The 22,998-nt window shown below is 39.0% G+C and overlaps 1 protein-coding gene across 1 annotated transcript in view; it reads left to right on the forward strand.

Moving 5' to 3' along the window:
* LOC136884743 (dystrophin, isoforms A/C/F/G/H) overlaps window positions 1–22,998 on the forward strand; it is a 1,317,506-nt gene that overhangs the window by 269,575 nt on the left and 1,024,933 nt on the right. Inside the window, exons 16-23 of the mRNA XM_068230054.1 lie at window positions 837–1,078; window positions 4,935–5,092; window positions 7,554–7,731; window positions 13,984–14,173; window positions 14,936–15,078; window positions 15,788–15,994; window positions 20,547–20,721; window positions 21,868–22,023. Coding sequence (XP_068086155.1) covers window positions 837–1,078; window positions 4,935–5,092; window positions 7,554–7,731; window positions 13,984–14,173; window positions 14,936–15,078; window positions 15,788–15,994; window positions 20,547–20,721; window positions 21,868–22,023 — 1,449 coding nt within the window. The remainder of the gene's footprint in view (window positions 1–836; window positions 1,079–4,934; window positions 5,093–7,553; window positions 7,732–13,983; window positions 14,174–14,935; window positions 15,079–15,787; window positions 15,995–20,546; window positions 20,722–21,867; window positions 22,024–22,998) is intronic.

Here is a 22,998-nt window from a genome sequence, read left to right on the forward strand (position 1 = left end):
TAACGGCATGAGTACAGAAAGAGCCAAGAGTATCTGACTTCCAATAGTTTGTGCTGTAAAGACTAGCTGGAGATATGCAGAGTCGAGGCACAAGCAAAGCCACACGAACGCACCTGGCTTAGTATATTATGTTTACGAAATACAATCGTACAGTTCGTTTGTTGTTCATTGTACTGTATATGCTGTATTCCTAAATAAGCTTTTATGTTGGTGTACAATATTTCTATGAATAAATGCAGTAGTCAAAGCAGTATTTAGTTATCACATGTCAAAATAATTAATTTTGTTTCCTACGCATAAACTAATGAAATTAATATAATTAAACGTATTTACTTAGCACATGATGTTTCTATACAAAATAACTTATTTTGTCTCCTCGCCATAATCTAAGGCACTGCTTAGAACGAGACGTTGGGCGATAAGACTGTTGAAAGTTTAAATCTCTCAGATATGCGCCCCTTCACTAGTTGTGACTTAGAGCCGTGCAAGCAGCTGCTAGGCTGTATTCTGTCCCTTTACCTGCTTGAGGTGAAGTGCTGATCATTGAGCCGAATTGTGCTCATCTTTGTTATAAACCATTGCCTACACTTTTTTTTTTTTAGTTCTGCAGATTCATACATTTTCTGATAATTCTGATTCATTTTTTGAATTGTTGTGAATTTCATTCTTGTTGTTATTGTACATTAGACACAAAATGTACAACATATCTAACTTTATTTTGTTAAAAACAATAAATCCCACTGATAAACAGGCTACTACTATTAAAGTTTTCAGGAAATATTTACAAAATTTACAATATTTACAAAATTTAAAATATTACTTTTTTTTCCCTTCAGAAAATGAGTCGACTGAAGATGAGGAGAAGAAGTTAGCGGAGGTCCAGCAACGCTGGGTGGACATTGCTGCTCTCCTCCAGGACAGGAAGGACAAGATAGACTTCCTCAGGGAGAAGAAGCTCCTCTATAACGAGATCAGCAGCCTGGAAATGATCCTTGATGGCTACCAGAAGTGGCTCGAGGGTTTGGGGACTACTTCTCCAGGCTCTCCCAATGTTACGAACCAGTTAGAACAGTGCAGGGTGAGTTATGCAACACATTTGGTCTCGTTCTCTCTCTCTCTCTCTCTCTCTCACACACACTCTCACTCTCATAGTTCCCTCAATTCTGAGGATCATGATCCTTGAGGAGGCTATTGGTCAGCCCAGTTATATTCTTGATAAAGTTCAACCATCGAGTCAGAACTCTTCCACGATCTCTCTTGCCGGGAACATTTCCAAGAACGATCGGTTTTTCTTTGCTGTCATTCCCACATCACACAGTGTGTCCAAAGAATTGTAGAACTCTGTTTCCATATTAATAACAATCTGATTCCAAGGTTGAGTTAGTTTATAATGGAATCATTGGTGCAAAATGCTGTCCAAAGTATGTGTAACAGTTTTCACCAACACGACATTTCAAAAGAAACAATTTGCTTCAGGTCTTTAGCACGAAGGTCCAAGTCTCAGCTCCATAGAGGAAAACTGCAAATACCAGACTGGATACTACTCTAATTTTCAGTGGTAACGAGATAGAGCGATCCTTCCATAAATGGGACAAATTCGTCATTACATTTTTGACCATATCTGTTCCTCTTTTAATCTTAGGAGCACAGCTACCTGAACTGGAAATGGCTGAACCAAGGTATAGAATTTCTGAGACATTCTCCAATTCCTTGAAGATGTCTTTGCTGGCTGATTTCTCAGCTCTATCTATTGTGTCATTGATTTACAAATGTTTCTTTTTTTATTCTTCTGGGCTGAGTTGCCCAGACAGTAGAGCGCTGGCCTCTTGTGCCTTAATTGGCAGGTTTGATCCTAACTCAGACCAGTGGTATTTTAAGTTCAAATACTCCAGCTTCGTGTCTGTAGATTTACTGGCTAGAAAAAGAATCCTTGAGGCACAAAATTCCAGCAACTCAATCTCCAAAAACTCTAAAAGTTGTTGGTGGGATGTATTTATTTGTTCTTCTTCAGCTTTCTTTTTATCAGACATGTGGTGGTGATTGTTTTAAGAGGAAGTGCAACTAGGCAACCATTGTTTATGTAACACTTATCAGAGAGGAAAATGGAAGGGATCCAACACTTCAAAAAAATGAAGCTATCGGCCAAAGAAAGACAATGGTCATAAAGGGCATGAAAACGAAAGACTCCGTATGCTTCGAGAGTGCTCTAATACTGGCGGGGTCGGAAAAGAAGAGTTGACCAAGGGTGGTGGTATAGGATAGATGAAAGTGAGGAGCCTGGCACAACTAACTAGAAGCAATGCCGGGACTCAGCTAAGGGCCCCGTGTTCGCCAACCCATGGCCCCTTTGGCTCCTTTTAGTCGCCTCTTACGACAGGCAGGGGATACCGTGGATGTCATTCTACCACCCCCACCCACAGGAGGATTCTTTTTTTATCAGACACTTCCCACATGTAACTAAAGATCCATTCAAGATTGACCCCACTGACGAGTGTGAATGCCCAAGCTGAGAGTAGAAGCAAGCTGTTAGCAGAATGTTTGTTTAATCTTCCTTTGGTCCTTACAATACTTTTATCCAGTTGTATACTCCTTCATCAATTTTTGTCCAGTTTGTTTTGTTCCAATTTTCCTTTTGTCTATACTTTAAATTTGCCCATTTGATATTTGCTTTTTAGCAATTTTCACCCATACATTTTTGTTCACCTTTTTAGAAACCATGTGAAATCTTGTCCTACATCTATTTTGTCCCTCCCTTTGTTTAATAAAGTAAGTGAGCAGGCTTAAAATAAAATAATTCGTTAATTAATTCATTTATAGTATAATTTAACCTGCCTTGTGGTCATGATAGTTACGGCGTCAAGTCTATATGGTCTTGTTCATTATGGAATAATGGATGTATTGGGTATCACTAGCAAAAGGTGTTGTAGACTTTGTGTTTGATAGAGAATTTCCCCGTCTCATCGGCTTTATCTGTCACATCACGTCATGTTGATGTTTTAACTTGGCTACATAAGAGAACCTGGACAGCAGATTTATACGTCAGACTGGTGATTGAACTGGTTGTGCTGCCATTCATTCACAGTTTTCCAAGATGAAAACGCTCATCCTCATATCGCTGCTGTCGCCCAACATGGTCTACAGATAGTTGACCAGCTGGCTTGGCCTGCGAGATCAGTCAGACCTTTCACCTGTTGAGTATGTATGGGGCGTTATGGGGTGCTGAATCCAACATCATCAAATACTAGCTTTGACCGCTGGTGATTTGACAGACCAAGTGCAACAGGCATGGAACTCCATCCCAAAAAGTGTCACGCGGCACCTGTACGACGCAATGCATGAACGTTTGCATTCAAAATCATGGCAATTATAGCGATGGTTGTTCTTCTTCTTGGTTCGAATGGGCCTACATTGGACAATGCTTGTTCAACTGTTGGGTTTTGATCTTTGCCCATTATTGTAGCTTTTTCTGCCGATGTAACTCCTTTCTTTCACCTGTCCAGGGGGTACCTTCATTCTGGGTTTTTTCCTGAAATCCATAGGTTTATTTCAAGGTATGTCGTACAGACCATCTGTCTTTAAGATCAGATATTCCCAGTTCTATAATGCCCTTCTCAGTTTCTGTTAGCCAAGTGATACGAATCATCTTGTTCTGCGAGAGGATGAACAGGCGATTGATTAGTCTTTTGGGAGGCAGTCTTACTATATGGCCATAGAAAGCTACTCTACTTTTCTTAGCACAATCAAAGAGCCTCTGTGTATGTTCATAGAGCTCAGAATTGTGTCTACAGAATTCCTCATCTTTCTTTACCGGATGTAAGATCTTCCTGAGAAGTCCCCTCTTTCTGACTTACAGTTTCTCCATCAGACCTCCTCGTTTCACTGAAAGACACTCCATGGCATACAGAGCTTCTGGTCGTACAACTGACGTGTACCGGTAGTGCTTCAGTTTCAGGTTGCGTGACAGGCATTTCTTGTTATAAAGTGTTCTTTGTCAGTTGATAGGCCAGTTCCAGCTTCTTGACTCTCGTGGATAATGATGTTCTTTCTGCTAAGTTGGGTTCAGTCCATTTGCCGAGATAAATATATATACATTATTATTATTATTATTATTATTATTATTATTATTATTATTATTATTATTATTATTATTATTATTATTCTCAAATAGTCCTTAAAAAGATATTGGGTTCTTACATTTTACGTTTTTTACATTTTTTTCAGTTTCTGATTTGTTTTTTCTGATCTACCACGTGATTTTATGGCTGATGAAGTCTCAAATAGAGACAAAACATGTCCCTAAATATTTTAAATATTTTTTTATTTAAATAGTTCACTTGTAAAGTGATGTCTATTGATTGGGTGAACCAAAACCTAACATTGTTTCTTAGTTTTAACTGTATCAATATGGATCTACACGATGAAGTTCGTAAATTGCACTAATCATTGCCATGTCGTCAACAAAGGCCAGGCAGTCTACAACCTGCCCTTTCTTCTTATGACCCAAGTATATCTCACTCTGGACACCCAAGTTGGTCATTTTTCAAGGCCACTGTTGTAGAGAAGTGAGATTATTAAAGTACGGTACCACCATGTCACATGTCTTGTCGCACTTACTAAAAGCTGTGACCTGCAAACTTTAATCAAATATGTACATTACCTAAACAGATGCTAAGCCTAAATTGCATTCCTCTAAACTAATCTCTTCTTGGTGTTGGAATTTCATTTTCTGCCAGTATATTACATTTGGTTCACCTTAAAGTTGTCTTCAACTAGTCTTACAACTTTCAATTCCATTGGACTTTACCCCTTCAGTAGCTTGCATCCTATAACATTCTTTTGTCATCCTTGGTCTGTATTGTACTGTATTGCTGTTGTTGTATTTCTTCCATTAGCCTGTGTATTATTTTTGATGAATTTGACCTTCTGTGATACAGGTAAAACTGAAGTCTATGAAGTCTCATGAAGACCGCATTGCAAAGATGAGAAAACGTGCCAAAGAGTTAGCAGCAAACAGAATAGCAGGGGCAGATGCTGAGAGTATCGAAGCAGACAGTAGCGGCTTCCTAGAAAAGTGGGGAGCTCTCTTGCTGAGGTGAGATATGCTTCCTTGTTTACCAGTACCATATGAGCCAAAATGAGAGACTAAAGAGACTTATTTTGAAATAATAATAATAATAATAATAATAATAATAATAATAATAATAATAATAATAATAATAATAATAATAATTCGTCTATAAATAAATGGTACTCATTGTGGGATCTGTGGCTTGTGTTAAGAAATTCTAATCTTAAATAGGGCCTTATAATAACGGCAGTCAGTGTGTGCCTTATTTTCATACTTGTAATGGGGTCATCCTAAAATATAGGATTGTGGTGGTGTTTAGTAAATTCACAGAGGTTGCAGACTAAAAGGCATAACTGTCTATAATGAAGTATGTATGTATGTATGTATGTATGTATGTATGTATGTATGTATTATCCGCACACTTTATCTTGGTGCATTTGCACCCTAGTGCTGAATCGCTCGACCTCGGCGATCTTCAAGATTCGTAATTGGCAACCTTTGAAACACAAACTATGAATCACTTAATCATCGTTGTGCGGCATCTGGCGTACAATTTACGTACTAGTACTGTTGTTGTTTACACAACAAAGCCAAAGTATGGAATTCATGCTAGGAACAAGATTCGCATGGAGAAATGTTTTATAATGTTATAAGTTATAATGTGTATGTGGCATAGTTGTTGGCTTAAGATGATAACGGTTTAGAAATTTCATATCGATCGATCATATTCTAGATTCAATTCAGATTTAATTTTCATTCAGTTGGCAGCACCAGGCAGCACTATCGATACCGGGACAGCTCCCTCCTTACTCCTCAGCACCGAACACAAATGCACCAAGATAAAGTGTGCGGATAATATGTATGTATGTATGTATGTATGTATGTATGTATGTATGTATGTATGTAAACTGGAATGTAATCCTTCCTATGCTCTGTACATACCTCACTTGGCTGGTACACTGCTAAGGACAGCCGTGGTGGCCAAGAACGTAAATTTTTCTAACATTTTTCATCTCGTTGCAAGTCTCGTTTTTGATTAAATTATTTTATAAATTAATTAATACTTTAAATACTAAGGGCGCCCAGCGAGATAGCTGGGCGAACACTTGGATGGGGTGAGATAAGCTCCTGCCAGTACACTACTAATCGGTACTAAAAACGTTGCTCCACTTGCTTTCAGTGCAGAGGGGCAAATGCATAGCTGAAGTCTTCATTACCAGCATCATCACCAGCACTCTCAGTACTATCACCATTGCTACTAGAATCGCTTGACCCACTGTCATCACTATCATTGTCACCAAGATTTATTACTATCTATTACATCTTGCATGATGCCGTCCTTTTTCCAATAATAGTCTTCTATTTGTTGTACTTAACGACAGAAAGTAGCCCAGCCAGCTTTTGTACCAGTTGCTATTCCTTCATGCACTTATATTTGCAGTCGTGTTAAGGACATTATTGCTTATTGTATTGTGCAACCTTACATAGTCTCTTATTTTATAGCAAGCAAGTTCAGTTGGAATCAAGTTGCACATGTAGGGTGGTAATCTCATAACAGTGTGTCCTTGACTGGCAAATAGGTTATCAATGTAATATTTCTTTTCTTTAGGTCGTATTTCTTCAACGAGAGAGAAGAGAGTATATTTTTCTCATATTGTCTATTCAGGTAGTCTTAACATCTCCATTTTTAAGGATCTTTGCATAGACGGTTTGTTAACTTGTATTCCGTGGTAGGCTTCATTATCAAATAACTTTATAATTCCTGCAATTAATTTTCTAGCCTCACTGTGAATTGTTTTGCCCCTTGGTCTCTTTACCACCATATTACAGGTATATTAGACCTAGTTCCTCCATGGCTCAGACGGCAGCGCGTCGTCCTCTCACCACTGGATGCCATGGTTCAAATCCCGGTCACTCCACGTGAGATTTGTGCTGGACAAAGCGGAGGCGGGACAGGTTTTTCTCCGGGTACTCCGGTTTTCCCTGTGATCTTTCATTCCAGCAACACCCTCCATTCTCATTTCATAGCATCTATCAGTCATTAATAAATCACTTTGGGAGTGGCGACCCCATCGTACTAATAGCCTATATCTGCTTCATTCATTCCATCCCTGACCCGGTCAATGACTGGAAAACAGGTTGTAGGTTTTTATTTTCATTAGACCTAGTTCACTATGGCCTATAATAAGAGCTAGAAACTAGAAACGATATAAAAAGCACCAACGAATGACATCCTATTACTCCGTGCACCACACTAATTTTAATATGTCTAAATACATCCATTCACATTCGCACGTCAGCCTGCAGCAGCTACAGAACAGCTGGGTCAAACATTTGCTTGTTAGGAGCAATGTCAGATGTTGTGCGCATGCCGAACCCTGCCGCTCCCGTATGTCCCTCTCACCTCCCAAGTGCTTGCACGGCCATCTCTTTGCACGCCCATAGTAGATAATGTTTTTAATATTGTTGATGTTCACTGTTACAGCATGGCTGAGAGACAAACAGAGCTGAGTAACCTGATGGACAGATCCCCACCTAAGAAGTACTTGGAGGCTATGGAAGCTCTCATGAAGTGGGTACACAACGTTGAAGGAGTGTTGCTGTCAGAGCATGCTGTAGTCACTGATCTGTCTGCTATGGAGGATCAGCTCAACAGATTTAAGGTAACAATGGAGACGATGGCATAAGTAATGGATGAAGATCATCATTGTCTCTTCATGTGCATCCAGGTTTCCTACATCTATGACGGGCGAAACATGTCCCTTCAAATTTTAGTATAATAAGATGTAGATCCTAACTTTAAGAACTCAATTGTATTGAATAGGTTAATCCTAATAAATTTTAGTAATATTTTTTAAACTTTCCTCTATCTGATCTGTTATAGCACGTACTTTGTTACTAGATAAAGTACCCATTCTTCTTAGGTATTTGTGAGCAAGAATAAAAGTGGTTAATGGCGCAAAATGAAATGTGAATTATAAACTCACTGAATATGAATCCTAAATCTAAGTACACAATATTAAAAGGATGGAAACATGGGATAAAAATAAAATTAATTTGATTAAGAACTTCATTTTATTTAAACTAGCAGTTTCCCGCTGGCTCCGCCCGCAATGTACAAAGTATGGTGTTGTTCGTTACTATCCTCACGGATGTAATTGCAAAGTTTCGAGTTAATGAAATAAAGTACATGATCTGCTGTGGTAATAGAATGTAATATAATGTCGACAAAACACTTCAAAATACATCACACAAAGAAATTGAATTAAACGTTCCTTGGAACAACACTACGCGCTGAACTGTTAAAAAGTCCTTCAAAGATCTTCGTCATGGAGACAAATGTACTCGTAACTTTTCTCAGAATCTACCAATGTAAGAAGTTATTACCTCAAAAGAAAGCTCTTGATCCAGTTAGATCAAAACGAACTGCATACCTCAATTAGAACGAAAGATATGATTGCTTCAATGAGAAAAAAAATGTTGAAGAAATGAGACGTCAAATTGAATGTGCACTCATAACTTTCCTCAGAATGAAACAATTAGAATAGTTAAGAGCTGAAATGAAAGAGCTTGATCCACTGAGTGTTCTTAGGCCAAAACGAACTCCGTACCTCAATTAGAACCAAAGATATGATTGCTTCAGGGAGACACAGAATTGAAAAAATCAAATAATTTGAGGAAGGCGGAAGTTAAGTGATTGATAGTACCTGATGAAAAATCTGTGCATGGATACCTTTCAGTTAAAAAAATGAAGGAAATCGACCGGATAGAATGGCCGGACTGACTGACTTCAGTTTTCATAAATTTTTTAATATATAGAAGATGAATTTGTCAAATTGTAAAAAATACAAATAAAAGGTATGATCAAAAATTTTCTGTTGCTGCAGCGGACATGCAACGTACTGCGACTCTGGTATGAGTATATAAGCATGGACATGTAGGCAAAGGGATTAGCGTGGCAGTCGTGTTGTGCCGAGGTGCGTGTGTTAAATGCAGCCAAATGAACTATGGTTTAACTCATTACATCATTACCTTAATAACCAAAACAGTGGAACCTCAATTCTCCATTTTTAGAGGGACCATGAAAAAAAATGTACAACGCGGGAAAACGGAAAATCCGGGAATGAATGAAAACCATCAACAATTTGGCTAAACATCACAAAAATAAAATATGTATAATTATAATCTTAACAAAAACTCCTAAACCAAACCAAACTACAGCCCCAGTGGGACTTTGCCTGCCAAGCGACCGCTGCTCAGCCCAAAGGCCTGCAGATTATGAGGTGCGCATGGTCATTGCGACGAATCCTCTCGGCCAATATTCCTGGCTATGAAGATCGGGGTCGCCATCTCACCATTAGATAGCTCCACAATTAAAGGTAATCATGTAGGCTGAGTGGACCTGGAACCAGACTTATATCCAGGTAAAATTGCCTGACCTGGTCGCAATCGAACCCGGGCCCTCTGGATGAGAGGCGGGCATGTTAGACCGCGAAACTGCATTAATTACCGGTACGAGAGTTCAAAATCTCGATACTTTATATTCAATTTTACGGGGGAATCTTCGACAGTTTTCCGTGAAAACTTCTTTCAGTTCAGCAACTTTGATTAAGCTAGCCAAACTCTTCGAAAAATCTAATAACGCCAAGCCACACGACAATCGACCACAAGTAGTTTCTAATTCTCTCATCTAATAAAATAAAGCACATTAGATACAAAAGCACCAAAAATGATGGCGAAATCCGTTCATTTCTTAATCTTTCATTGTAATTTGGTCTCCGGTATACTGTTCGTAGTCAGTTTCTGGAAATCTCGTACCGCGCAAATTAGGCCTATATCGACTTCTAAAGGTTAGGTTGAACTCGAAAACATGGTTTTGAATGTAAGTATTGATTCTTAAAAGTTCTCGAATGCATTATATTCCATTCTGCGCGTCACAAATCCCATCAAATGGGAAAGATAAAAGAAATATCAAAACTTCAGAAATTACGGTTTTTCGTGACCTTGAAGTCGTCTCGAAAGCGCGCTCGCTGCACATGTCAGTACGAGTTTGAAATGATACCAACCATTTAAAATGTAACGTGCGCAAATGAAATGATTGCAGTTTTTGGTATTTTAACACGAAAACGTAAAATTCCCAGTCTTACATTAGGACCTAAACAGTAATAAGCAATCCCAAGACCTCCCATGGCTTTCTTTTTTAATGTAAAGTGCAACATCTGTTTTGGTCTCGCTAACATAATCATGTATGATAACATCAAAAATACTGAATTTGTGTTAAGAAGGAGCAGTTTCGATTCCTGCCTGAAAGCCCAGTTACTTTGCAGTGCCCTGAGCAAAGTGTGGAAAACCTCTTCGGCAGTATGATCGAAAAAATGTAAAAATATAAACGTCTAACCCTGGACATAATATGGACGTTTTATAAGTTTGAACATTTGACGACACTCATTCCGTGTCTCCTTGCAATTGTTGTGGCCACTCTCTGCTTTATGATTTTCTGAGATTCTCTAAACAATACCACCTGAATGCGATGCTAAGATGGTCCCTTATGCAAGTTCACCGCCGATCGCTTTTCCAGTACTGGTACAGTACTTGCTTTAATTATCGCAGTGATGGGGCGTTAACGCCAAGATCCATAAATTTGCCATAGCCGTCCTTTCGTGAGATACAGTTTCTTAAAAAACGATTGATCAAGGATTTAGCGTTGATGGGACTGGAATTTCTGGACGGTTGATCCGGGAAATCGTTTCTTCGAGGAACGGATAATGCGGGACTTTTACAACGTGATTTGATTACGATGCTCACGGGACCACGTAATTTGAACGCATATTCCGGGAAAACGTATTTTCCGGGAACAGATAATAGAGGTTCCACTGTACTTATAATCTCGCAAACACCCCTAAACCAAACCAGACTACAGCTCCAATGGTCCTTCCGCCTACCAAGCGACCGCCCTCGGTCCGAAGGCCTGCAGATTACGAGGTGACGCATGGTCAGCGTGACGAATCCTCTCGGCCGTTATTCCTCGCTCTCTAGAACAGGGTCGCCATATCGCCATTAAATAGCTCCTCAATTAAAGGTAATTGTAGAATGAATGAACCTGGAACCAACCCTCATACCCAGGTAAAAATGTCTGACCTGGCCAGTAATCAAACCCGGGCTCTCCGGGTGAGAGACAGGCAAATTAGACCACGGGGCTGGCTTCAAACGTTAATTACTGGTAGGTGACTTAAAAATCTCGAAACTTTACATTCAGTTTTACCGGGAAAACTTTGTCAGTTTCCTCTGAAAACATCATATTCCTTTGAAAACTTCTTTTAGTTCAGTAACTTTGATCAGCCAAACTCCTCGAAAAATCCAATACCCGTAATGCCAAGCAACAATCGACCACAAGTAGATTTTCATTCTCTAATCTAATAAAATAAAGCACATTACATACAAAAGCGTCCAACATGATGGCAAAATCCTTTTTTTTTTTTTTTTTAATCTTCCATTGTAATTTGGTCACCGGTATACTGTTCGTAGTCAATTTATGGAAATCTTGTACCGCATAAATTAGGCCTACATCGACTTTTAAAGGTTATGTTGAACTCAAGAATATGGTTTCGAAAGTATCGATCCTCAATTTCTCAAATGCATTGTATTTAGTTCTGCCCGTCACTAATCACAATCAAATTGGAAAGAGAAAAAATATCATTAACATTCCGAAATTACGATTATTCGCGACCTTGAGCTCAGCTGGAAAGCGCACTCGCTGTACAAATCGGTACGAGTGCGAAATGATGCCAAGTTTTTAAATGTAACGTGTGCAAATAAAATGACTGCAGCCTTTATACAATTTTAACACAAAAATGTGAAATTCCCAGTCAATACTAGGACGAAAACAGTAATAGGCAATCCCAAAACCTTCCATGGTTTTATGTATGGTATGTAAGATGCAACATCTGTTCTGGTCTTGATAACATAATCGTATACGATGATATTAAAATACTAATGTGTTACTTAAGAAGGAGTAGTTTCGATTCCTGCCTGAAAGCCCAGTGACTGTACAGTGCCCTGAGGGAAATGCCGAAAACCTGTTCGGCGATACACTAGAAAAAAGTAAAAAAATTGACATCTAACCCGGGACATAATGTAGACATTTTGTAAGTACGAACATTTGACGAAACTCATTCCGTCTTCAAATAGAGCTGTCGAAATGCGCTCTGTCTTCTTCCAGTTGTCGTGGACACTCTCTGCTTTATGATTTCCGAGGATTCTCTAAACTATGCTACCCGAATGGGATGCTAAGATGATCCCTTATGCAAGTTCACCGCTGATCGCTTTTCCAGTACAGTACTTCTTCAAATTACCGCAATGACAGGACGTCAACACCAAGATCCGTAAGTATGCCGTAGCTGTCCTTTCGTAAGATACAGTTTCTGGACGGTTGATCCAGGAAATCGTTTCTTCGATGAACGGATAATGCGGGATTTTTACAACGTGATTTAATTAGGATGCTCGCGGGACCACGTAATTTGAACGAATAATGCGGGAAAACGTAGTTTCTGGGAACCTATAATCGAGGTTCTACTGTAGTTCTTAAGTTTTTGTGCATGTTTTTAGACAATTTTAGAAAAGCTATGTCTTGGTACATTTTTATTGTTTTCACCTAACCAAGGACGCTTGTAGCTGATGATGTTTGTATAAAAATGAAATTTGTACTATTAACTGAAGAAATTGCTTAAGGCAATACAGTAAAGATATAGTATCAATAAGGTGCAATAAATGAACGTAAGTTTTCGTGGCTCATTGTATTAACATAAAGAAATGCTAAGATGATCCCTTATGCAAGTTCACCGCTGATCGCTTTTCCAGTGCAGTACTTCTTCAAATTACTGCAATGACAGGACGTCAACACCAAGATCCGTAAGTATCCCTGTTTCGACCAGTCAAAGAGAAGCCACGTCTTGAAACACTGGGCGTATATGAAATTCCATGTGGTTGTGGTTGTTCATATGTTGGCATGACAAAAAGGCTTGTTAGCACCAGAGTGAAAGAGCACATCAGATCGGTAAAGAATGTCGCTCTTTTATCCTCCACAGAGAACGCTATAAGCCAGTTTGCCATAGCAGAACATTTCTACAGTACAGACTATGAAATCCTCTTTGACCAGGTGAAGGTCATCGCGCCTGTAAAAGACTTCTATGCTCGTCTTGTGAGGGAAGCCATAGAGACAGAGCTGCGCCCAAATAACATCAACGGGGAAGACGGCTTCAAGTTATCAAATACATGGAGACCTGTACTGCAGAAATACATGCATAACACCACCATGGCACAGCGGGATGCACTCAAACTGTCGACAGAGGGCGGTGCATCAGTAACTTCCCTCCCAACCACTACAGCACAGCACCACGATCCTTGAGTCCAGTTAGTGGGGTAGGCCGTGGATAGTACGGGCATGACTTCCATGTTCCTTCAGATAATTTCTTTGCTCACTGTCGGAGGCAAAACTTCACATGCCCTGATGAAGGCCAGTGCAATTTGGCTGAAAGCTTGGCTTTATTATTAATAAATATATATATATATATATATCCAGTTCATTTATTTCTTTATGTTAAGGTGCAATAAATATTTAATATTAATTTATCAAATAATTTAGACATCGATACAGATCATGAAGTTGATTGCTTGCTGTATATTATATCTTTCATTCTGGTGGTGGTTCTGCAGCTCCTACAGATTATATTATGAAGACATAACTGTGTCCATATTAAATCATAAGATACAAGAATTTTCAAAAATTCGTAATTCATTGTTTACCTACTTGTATTTGCACCCATTAGAAACGTAAGCTAAATGTAGGAAATGTACAGGCAATTATTTTTCTTATTCTGGAAAAGCTGAAATGATAACTCTTCGTACTGTCACAACAGGAGCTTCAGAAGACGATAGAGGAGCAGCAAGGAAGCTTCCACTATGTCAACACAACGGGACAAGAACTTATCCAGCGATCCAGCTCAGAGACTCAGAGCCAGCGGCTTCGTGATGAACTGCAGGATCTCAACACTAGATGGAGTGACATTCCCATCATCTTAGATGAACGACAGAAGAAATTGCAGGCCGGTAAGCCTTTTTGTAGCTTATTTTGTTGCAATTCTGAAATTAACCATAGTCTTCTTTTCCTTCTTCCGGTTGTGTCCCCCCACAGACAATCATTGCGGAGTAAGTTTTCCCATTTTGTATTTCCTACATCAAATTTGCTGTATCGTGGAAGTCGAAAATATATACTACCAAAGTAATAATAATCTATTTCCTTTAGGACTTCATATCCTAATTTAATATTTGCTGCATCACCTGACTTTGTTCGACTGCACTCCATTAATTTTGTTTTGGACTTATATATTTTCATCTGGTATTCCTTCTCCAAGACTCTGTCCATACCATTCAACAACTTCTCCAGATCCTCTGCAGACTCGGTTAAAGCCGAATAAGTACAGTGAAAGGGAAGAAATATAAGACGAGGATAAATACAATATCATTGTGTCATCAGCATAGGGGATAGTGTTTATTTGCAACCCATGCCTTTATCAACATCACCAAGGGTGTAAATTGAAAAATTGTTTCAGAGTATAAAAATAAGTGGAAAATCGATACAACCATGTCTCATACTTTTTGTTGCATGATCTCTTCAGTAGGCTAAAGTGGTCTTCAATTTTGAGGTTTAAATTGTTCTAATAATGCCAGTAGGCTTGTATTATTTGTCACTTTTAAAATTTTGTGTGTGTATGTATGCACAATTCTGTAATATTAAAAGAACGATCAGTAAATTATGTTGAAGGGCTATAAGATTTTTAAAAAAAGTGACTATTGTAAATTGTATTTTAGAGATTGAAACGTTGCGCCAATTCCGAGATGAAATGGAAGGCCTCAACTCGTGGCTTCAAGAGGTGGAAGCATTCCTTGGTGCAGAAGAGGACCTACCTGTTGGAGATATTGAGACTCTGGCAGCACAACTGGATCAGTCTGATGTAAGTTTGAGCTACTTATCTTTTGCTTCCTTTATATATGCCTTAGGTTTTATATTATATAGAGTCCTTTGAAAACTCAGCCTCGGAAGGTCATCTGAGTAGAAGGCAGTTCGATTCCAACTTCAGCCATCCTCAAAGTGGTTTTCCGTGGATTCTCAGTTCTTCTCCAAGCAAATGCCGGGATGGTACCTAACTTAAGGCCACGACTGCTTCCTGTTCTCTTCCCTGCCTATCCCTTCCAGTCTTCCTATCCCCCACAAGCCCCCTGTTCAACATAGCAGATGAGGCCACCTGGGCAAGGTACTGTCCTCCTTTCCAGTTGTATCACTGAGTCTAGGGGAAAAGACACTCCTGGAGGGTAAACAGATTTAATAAAAGTAAAATAAAATAGGGTCCTTGATAAGGAATTCGAAATAAATAGAAAATGGATGCAGAAACCTTCCACTATCTATAATATTAGTGCTTGTGGAATAGTCATAAGCTTTACATGTGGAAGATGTATAGGATATAAAATCATTACTATTTTTTGTAAGAAAATAAGATAAATCAATACTTTTATTTCAAACCTGTGGTATCTGTGCACTTCACTGCCCGTAAAAATCACTTAGCTAAAAGAAAATATCATATTATGAATGGAATTTACTGTCATTCTGATAAAAATATTGAATGTGGTTATAGTTTTCTATTTTTCTGTCTTTCTCTGTTTTAGGCACTTCAAGATGATATTGAAACCTTGCAGCCTAACGTGAATAACATCGAGACTACAGCTCAGAAGCTGCTTGAGAATGCTGATCAGAATTTTACTGAGAACTTGACTTCGCAAATGAATACGTTGAGGGAGAAGTGGAAGAAGGTGGTCGACAGTGCCAAACAGCAGAACAGTGTCCTTAAAGACACCCTTGAGAAGAGCAAGAAGGTTTGTAGTTTAATCTTTTTGTGCTGCTCTGTCAGGTTATTTTTATTTATTTTATATTAGCATCTTTCTTCTGATCATCCTCTCACTGTGTTGTGTTGAGCTCTAATTATTATAATAAAATAATTATTAATTTAATTGGAATATTATATATTTACCACCATTCAATACTTAGAAAGATAATAAATACATATACTGTATTAAAACATGTTTTGGTCTATTTGACCTCTCTCTGCTATTAATTAGAATGTGTTTAAATGTATCTTGAAAGCTTTTCACTCTGTTAATCACACAAATTCAGTATAAATATTACACTATTAAACAAGGAATAAAAATACATACTATTAAACAGTGAATAAAAATACACACTATTAAACAAAGCCAACGGCCGTAGCCGTGTTGAAACACCGGATCCCGTGAGATCTCAGAAGTTAAGCAACATTGGGCGGGGTCAGGAGTTGGATGGGTTGCCACGCGCTGTTGGTGGGGGGTAAGGGAATGGAGGAGCGGAAAGGAACTGGCCACCCTACCGCACGTAAACTCCGGCTCAGGAACACCTCTGAGGAGGTTCGGACCTGCCTTCGGGCAGAATAACCCTTACCTACCTATTAAACAAAGAATAAAAATACACACTATTAAACAAAGAATAAAAATACACACTATTAAACAAAGAATAAAAATACACACTATTAAACAAGGAATAAAAACACACACTATTAAACAAAGAACAAAAATACACACACTATTAAACAGTGAATAAAAAACACACTATTAAACAATGAATAAAAAACACACTATTAAACAGTGAATAAAAATACATACTATTAAATAAGGAATAAAAATACATACTATTAAACAAAGAATAGGGGCTGCTTGGCCGAGGCGGTAAAGGCGTGCTCGGTTTGCCCGGAAGGACATGGGCTGGAATCCCCGTCAAGAAGTCGTAAAATTTAAGAAACAAAATTTCCACTTTCGGAGATGCACATGGCTGTGAGGTTCACTCAGCCCACACCAAAAATGAGTACCAGGTTAATTCCTGGAGGCAAAGGTGGCTGGACGTAGAGCTAACCATTCTACCCCATCATGTGCTGAGCTTACGGATAGTGGAAGCCTTTACCTTCCACCCCTGCAGGGGCCTTCATGGCCTGTACGGAGATGACTTTTTAAACAAAGAATGACATGTTTCCTTCTTGAAGGAACATTATCAGATTCTATTACTCAATATTTGGAAATATTTGTTTATCTCTGCATCCAGGAGATAGTGGGTTCAAACCCCACTGTCGGCAGGCCTGAAGATGGTTTTCCATGTGGTTTCCATTTTCACACCAGGCAAATGCTGGGGCTGTACCTTAATTAAGGCCATGGCTGCTTCCTTCCCACTCCTAGGCCTTTCCAATCCCATTGTCGCCACAAGACCTATCTGTGTCCATGAGACGTAACGCAAGTTGTAAAAAAAAAATATATATATATAAAAAGTTATTTCTGTCCAAACACCTAGGAATTTGAAATTTGGAACCTATCTTCCTGAACTCCTGCTTTGTCTCCACTGCAACATACAATGTAAGTGTTGTAACCAAGGTTGAAATTTACAGAACACAACTTTTATTGCTTCACTTTATGATATTTACACAAATAACTGAAATTTATTTTGAAGCAAAAAGGAATATTGAATCTTGAGAAAAGTTTGTCTTTATACAATATGTACAGGTTTACAGTCTTTATATACACTTCTATCTTGAAAAGATAGTCTTTGTGAATTGACACGATGATAGTCGAGAACTATCTGGCACACTAACATGAATGTCTTTGAGAGTCCTTGTTTGTTGAAGTGCCTGAATTCCTAAAAAGCAAGTTCAATTGATTGAAGAAATTCCACCTAGCGAAACTAAGGGAGCTTGCATAAATTAGGGAATGAGAATGGCTTGTAAAAAAATTACGGAACATAGGCAGTGGAAACAGGTAAGGGAGCGGTGGCCAGAGGTGAAACCTCGTACTGCCAGAAATTCAGTCCACCTGGTCGAAGCACATTTTCAAGAGGAGTAGCCTCCGTGCTTGACGTAGGGTGTATTCTGGAGCTGGACACCGGGGCGAGTGGGCAAGTGAGCAGGCAGGGAGCTCCTATTTATAGTACACTCGATGGTCAGGCACGCGCACTGAGGGCTGCGCGTCGAAGCTAGCAGAATGATACACAGGCGCGCGTGCAGCTGGCTGGCGGAGCGAGAAGGGAGCGCCGGACATACAACAGTAAGGTGTTTGAAAAAACATTGCTCTTGCATTGGCTCGAATCCAACCAGCTGCCAGTCTGCTGACCCTCCAATTCATCACGTTCCCCCCCCCCCGCCATTCTGGTCAGGTCAGTGACAAACTGCAGTTCCCCTTCAGGTGCTTTATTTCTAGTGTTTACTTAGTATTATCATTGTTGTTCCTATACTTACTATTATTTCCCGTATTACAATTCTTTTCAAAATTATTAATGGGTTCTGGAGAAAATCGTTCGGGAATGGCGCAAGGAGATGTGCAAGGAAGAGGTTGAGAATGGCCTTAGAATAGGATATAAGAAAGATGATCTTATCATAGACTGCCTAGCTTTTGCAGATGATCTAGCGATCTTTTCTGATTCCCTAGATACTGCTGAGAAACAAATTAACCAACTGAGAATCCAAGCAGCAAAAGCTGGCCTCCAAATCTCTTTCCAAAAAAACAGAGTTTATAATCAACATCAAACCAGCTCCCAGAGAGCTCATTGTGGAACAGGGAAAAATCAAGCAGGTGGAAAAGTTTAAGTGCTTAGGCTAGTGGATAGTACCTAACAACTCTGAGAAAGAAGCAATCATGTGCAGAATCAACAAGATGGAGGTGGCATATCAGCTGACTAGGAATGTCTACAACAAAAGATCAGTGTCCATCAACGCCAAGCTTAGGCATTATTGTTCGGTTGTACGCCTGGAAGCACTGTACGCAGCAGAATGCCTTGCAATGAACAGAAAAGGTCTGATGGAGAAGCTAGAAGCTAAAGAAAGAAAAATCCTGAGAAAGATTCTTGGACCAATCAAAGAAAATGGTGAGTACAGGAGACGACACAACACCAATCTGTACCAGCATATGGAGAGGATAACGGACACGATTCGGAAAAGGAGGAATAATTTTTATGGCCATATAGCACGCGTGAGCACACAGAGACAGACCAATAGGATCTTTTCCTACTTTCTTAACAAGAAAACCAAGGGACCCTGGTTTATTGAAGTTGAAAAAGACCTTCAAGAAATAGGAATCACACTCAAAGACATCCAGAAACGTGCTCCTCTCCAGAAAAAGCTCCAGGGATACAAGAGTTTCCAAGAAAGGCCAAAGTTGAAAACAGGCAAGAAGTGGACTGATTAAAGAAAGGAGGCTCACAGAACGAGAATGCGTGAGTACTGGGGAAGAATTAAAGCTCAAGGATGCAAACGGTTGAAATGACGTGGTCCACAGCAGGCCGAAACAAAGAAAGAAAGAAAGAAAGAAAGAAAGAAAGAAAGAAAGAAAGAAAGGGTTCTTAATGAACATTTAATGGTCTGCCTTTTACACCGGTAATTTTAATTTTTTTTTTTCATTATTGAGTTATTGTAAGATGTTACTTTTAGTGTTAAATTATAATCTAAAAGTCTCGAGTGGAGTCAAGGAGTCAAAGCTGGACTTCATTAAGATTGGCTCCAGATTTCAATTTCTTAGGTTTTTGGATAGAAATAAACATAAATATTTCCGAATATCGAGTGTGACTTGATAGAATCTGATGATGTTCTTCTAAGAATGAAACATGTCATTCTTTGTTCAATAATGTGCTTTTACAGGTATGTTAAAGTATGATATTTATACTGAACTTGTGTGTTCAACAGATTGAAAAGCTTTTGAGTTACATTACTCTGGTAACACTGTTGGTTCAGTATCTTAGCTGCAGGTTTGCCTTTGCTGTCAGCATAGTTATAGTCAGCTTGTTATTCTGATTGACCATTTAGCTATATAGTGTAATTTATTACCTATGATATCATTTAGCTATAGCAAACAAATTAGAATTCGGAAGATAGTGGGTTCGAATCCCACTGTCGGCAGCCCTGAAGATGGTTTTCCATGGTTTCCCATTTTCACACCAGGCAAATGCTGGGGCTGTACCTTAATTAAGGCCACGGCCGCTTCCTTCCCTTTCCTAGGCCTTTCCTGTCCCATCGTCGCCATAAGACCTATCTGTGTCAGTGCAGCGTAAAAACAAATAGCAAAAACAAATTAGATTTCAGTTAGACTTTCCTCTATTAGTCTCGTGGAGTACATACAGTACGTCTCTATGGGGGGGTAGGAATGAATGAATGAATGAATGAATTATTCTTGTGTGATATGACTCAGTAGCTTGAAAAATTAATTCGAAGTAAAATGCAGTCATGAACTCTAAATATTCCTTCATTCCATGCTTGCTTTTTTCTCTTATTCAGTATGCATGAACAAATGCATGAATGTGCTATTTAAAAAATATATAAGTCTGGAATGGAACGTTAGCTAACTCTAAAGGATCAATGTCTGGCAGGTAATCGAGGGAGTGGAAGAATTCAAGTCCTGGCTTTGTAAGCTGGAGGCAGAAGTACCAGCTTCTAGCAGTGTCACCTCCTCTACAGAACTGTTCCAGCTGAAGGGCAAGTACCAGCTCCTCAAGGACAGAGTCGACAAGAGGACAGAGGAGTTCCGCAATCTCAATGAGATGGGTAAGTCTTGTGATGTGAGAAATTATTTTCTGATGGTAATTTTCATAACACTACTCTTTTGTTGGAAATCACCCAGAACAAATCTAACTGCTTTCTTTTGGATTATTTCCAGTTCTCAAAACAAGTAATCCTCATGAGGATCCTATACAGTGGAAACCATACTCTAGTCAGGGTCTTACCAGAGACTTACATGCCCTCTCCTTTATGTCCTTACTACAATCCCTAAATACTCTCATAACTATGTGTTGAGGTCTGTATTCTTTATTTACAATCCCATTTATGTGATCACTCCAATCAAGATCTTTCCATACATTAACACTTAGGTATTTACAGGGATCCTAAGAAACTTTCAACCCATTAATGCAGTAATTTAAACTGAGAGGAATTTTCCTATTAGTGAAACACTCAACCTGACTTTTAACCCCGTTTATCATCATCTCACTCTCTGTTGTCTATCTCACAACATTGTCGAGGTCGTTTTGCAGTCGCTCACAATCTTGTAACTTATTTACTACTCTGTACAGTATAACATCATCCACATAAATCCTTATCTGTGATTCCAGTTCTTAACTTATATCATTATATATATATATAAAAGGTCACAGCCTTAATGATTACAGGATCAAATAATGCTTCACTTACACTAATTCTGAGTTCTATTTTCTAGAAATATAACCACCTATTCAGTCACTCTTTTGTCTAGTTCAGTTGCACTGATTTTTGCCAGTAGTCTCCCATGATCTATCAAATGCCTTAGATAGGTCAATCGCGATACAGTCCATTTGACCTCCTGAATCCAAGATATCTGCTATATCTTGCTGGAATCCTACAAGTTTAGCTTCAGTAGTATAATCTTTCCGAACCTCAACTGCCTTCTATTGAAGCAGGTATTTATTTTGCAAATATGTCTTATGTAATCAGAAATACTATTTTCCCAAAAATCATCACACTAGACACAGAAACTTTGCCTCTGAGGTGAGGAGTAACTAACTCCATGACCAAAGATGGTGTGTAGAGATAAATTAATATCACAAAACACCCACCATGATGGCCATTGGATCGTATCCAAGTTCCTAGGCATTAGGAAAAGAAACCCCCACACATTTTCTTCATTAATTAAATTCATACTTATTTTTGTTTCTCCAGGAAATGATTTGATGCTGAGCAGTGAAGGGACCTCGGTGCAGGACTTGGCCAGAAGGTTCACCCAACTGAATGCTAAATGGAGTGATGTCACAGACATCATCTACGACAAGTTCAAGCTTCTGAAGGAGGCATCACATCAGTACGGAGAATTCAGAGGTGAGATATCTGTATTGTTGTACGTTTCACATTTTGTTGATGTCAAGTTCAGAGATTCATGGCATTTCATTTTTAAACATATTTTTTTGGTGCACCAACACAGATAGGTCTCATGGCGACGATAAAATAGGAAAGGGCTAGATGTGGGAAGGAAGCTGCCGGTTGTGAAAATGGGAAACCACAGAAAACAATCTTTAGGGCTGCTGACAGTGGGGTTCAAACCCACTATCTCCCGAATGCAAGCTCATAACTGCGCATCCCTAACCACACAGGCAACTTTCTCGGTTAGGGATGTTTAGGTAGTGTCCAATATTAGAGAGAATTTTGAGCTTAGGTGTAGGTAAATGCTGGTTATGGAGTGGTTAGTCCAAGAGAGCGTGCTCCATTCAAGGTTGATGGGTACTTTAATGCGATTAACTCCATAGCTTGCCATCTTATTTGTGATGGCATGTAAAAGAACTCTGTAAAACAGAATGAATGTTGACTGATCAATAGCTTCTCTCCAAATTTCTATTGCTACACTGTACGGCTCTCATTTTCACTACTAGGAGTGCCAGCGGACTGTCTCCCAGGGAGATGTTGTGCTGTTTCTGGATACTTTTATCTTTCATTTTGAAAGCCTTTGAGAAACAAATTGACTAGCATAGGCTGTTATTTTGTTGCAGAAGTGGTTGTATTTTCATGTTGACATTGAGCTTACAGTGAAAAAAAAAAGGCAGCCAAACATGATTTTTATTCCCAGCAACTAACAAAAATAATTGAAAACTGGTTCTTGAGCAATGAGAAAGACACTTTGAACTTTGAGACAAATTGTGTGTGAAAATATACTTTTTAGTGCATAAACATCAGTCACTTTCTATTAAAAATATGTATGTATGTATGTATGTTGGGTATTCAGCCCGAAGACTGGTTTGATCCTCTACAGCTCCACCAACAGCTGTCATAGATAGCCTAGGTGTCACTGAAGAGGCATAC

This window comes from Anabrus simplex, chromosome 13 (assembly GCF_040414725.1).
Source record: "Anabrus simplex isolate iqAnaSimp1 chromosome 13, ASM4041472v1, whole genome shotgun sequence".
In the NCBI taxonomy this organism is placed as follows: Eukaryota; Metazoa; Arthropoda; class Insecta; order Orthoptera; family Tettigoniidae; genus Anabrus; species Anabrus simplex.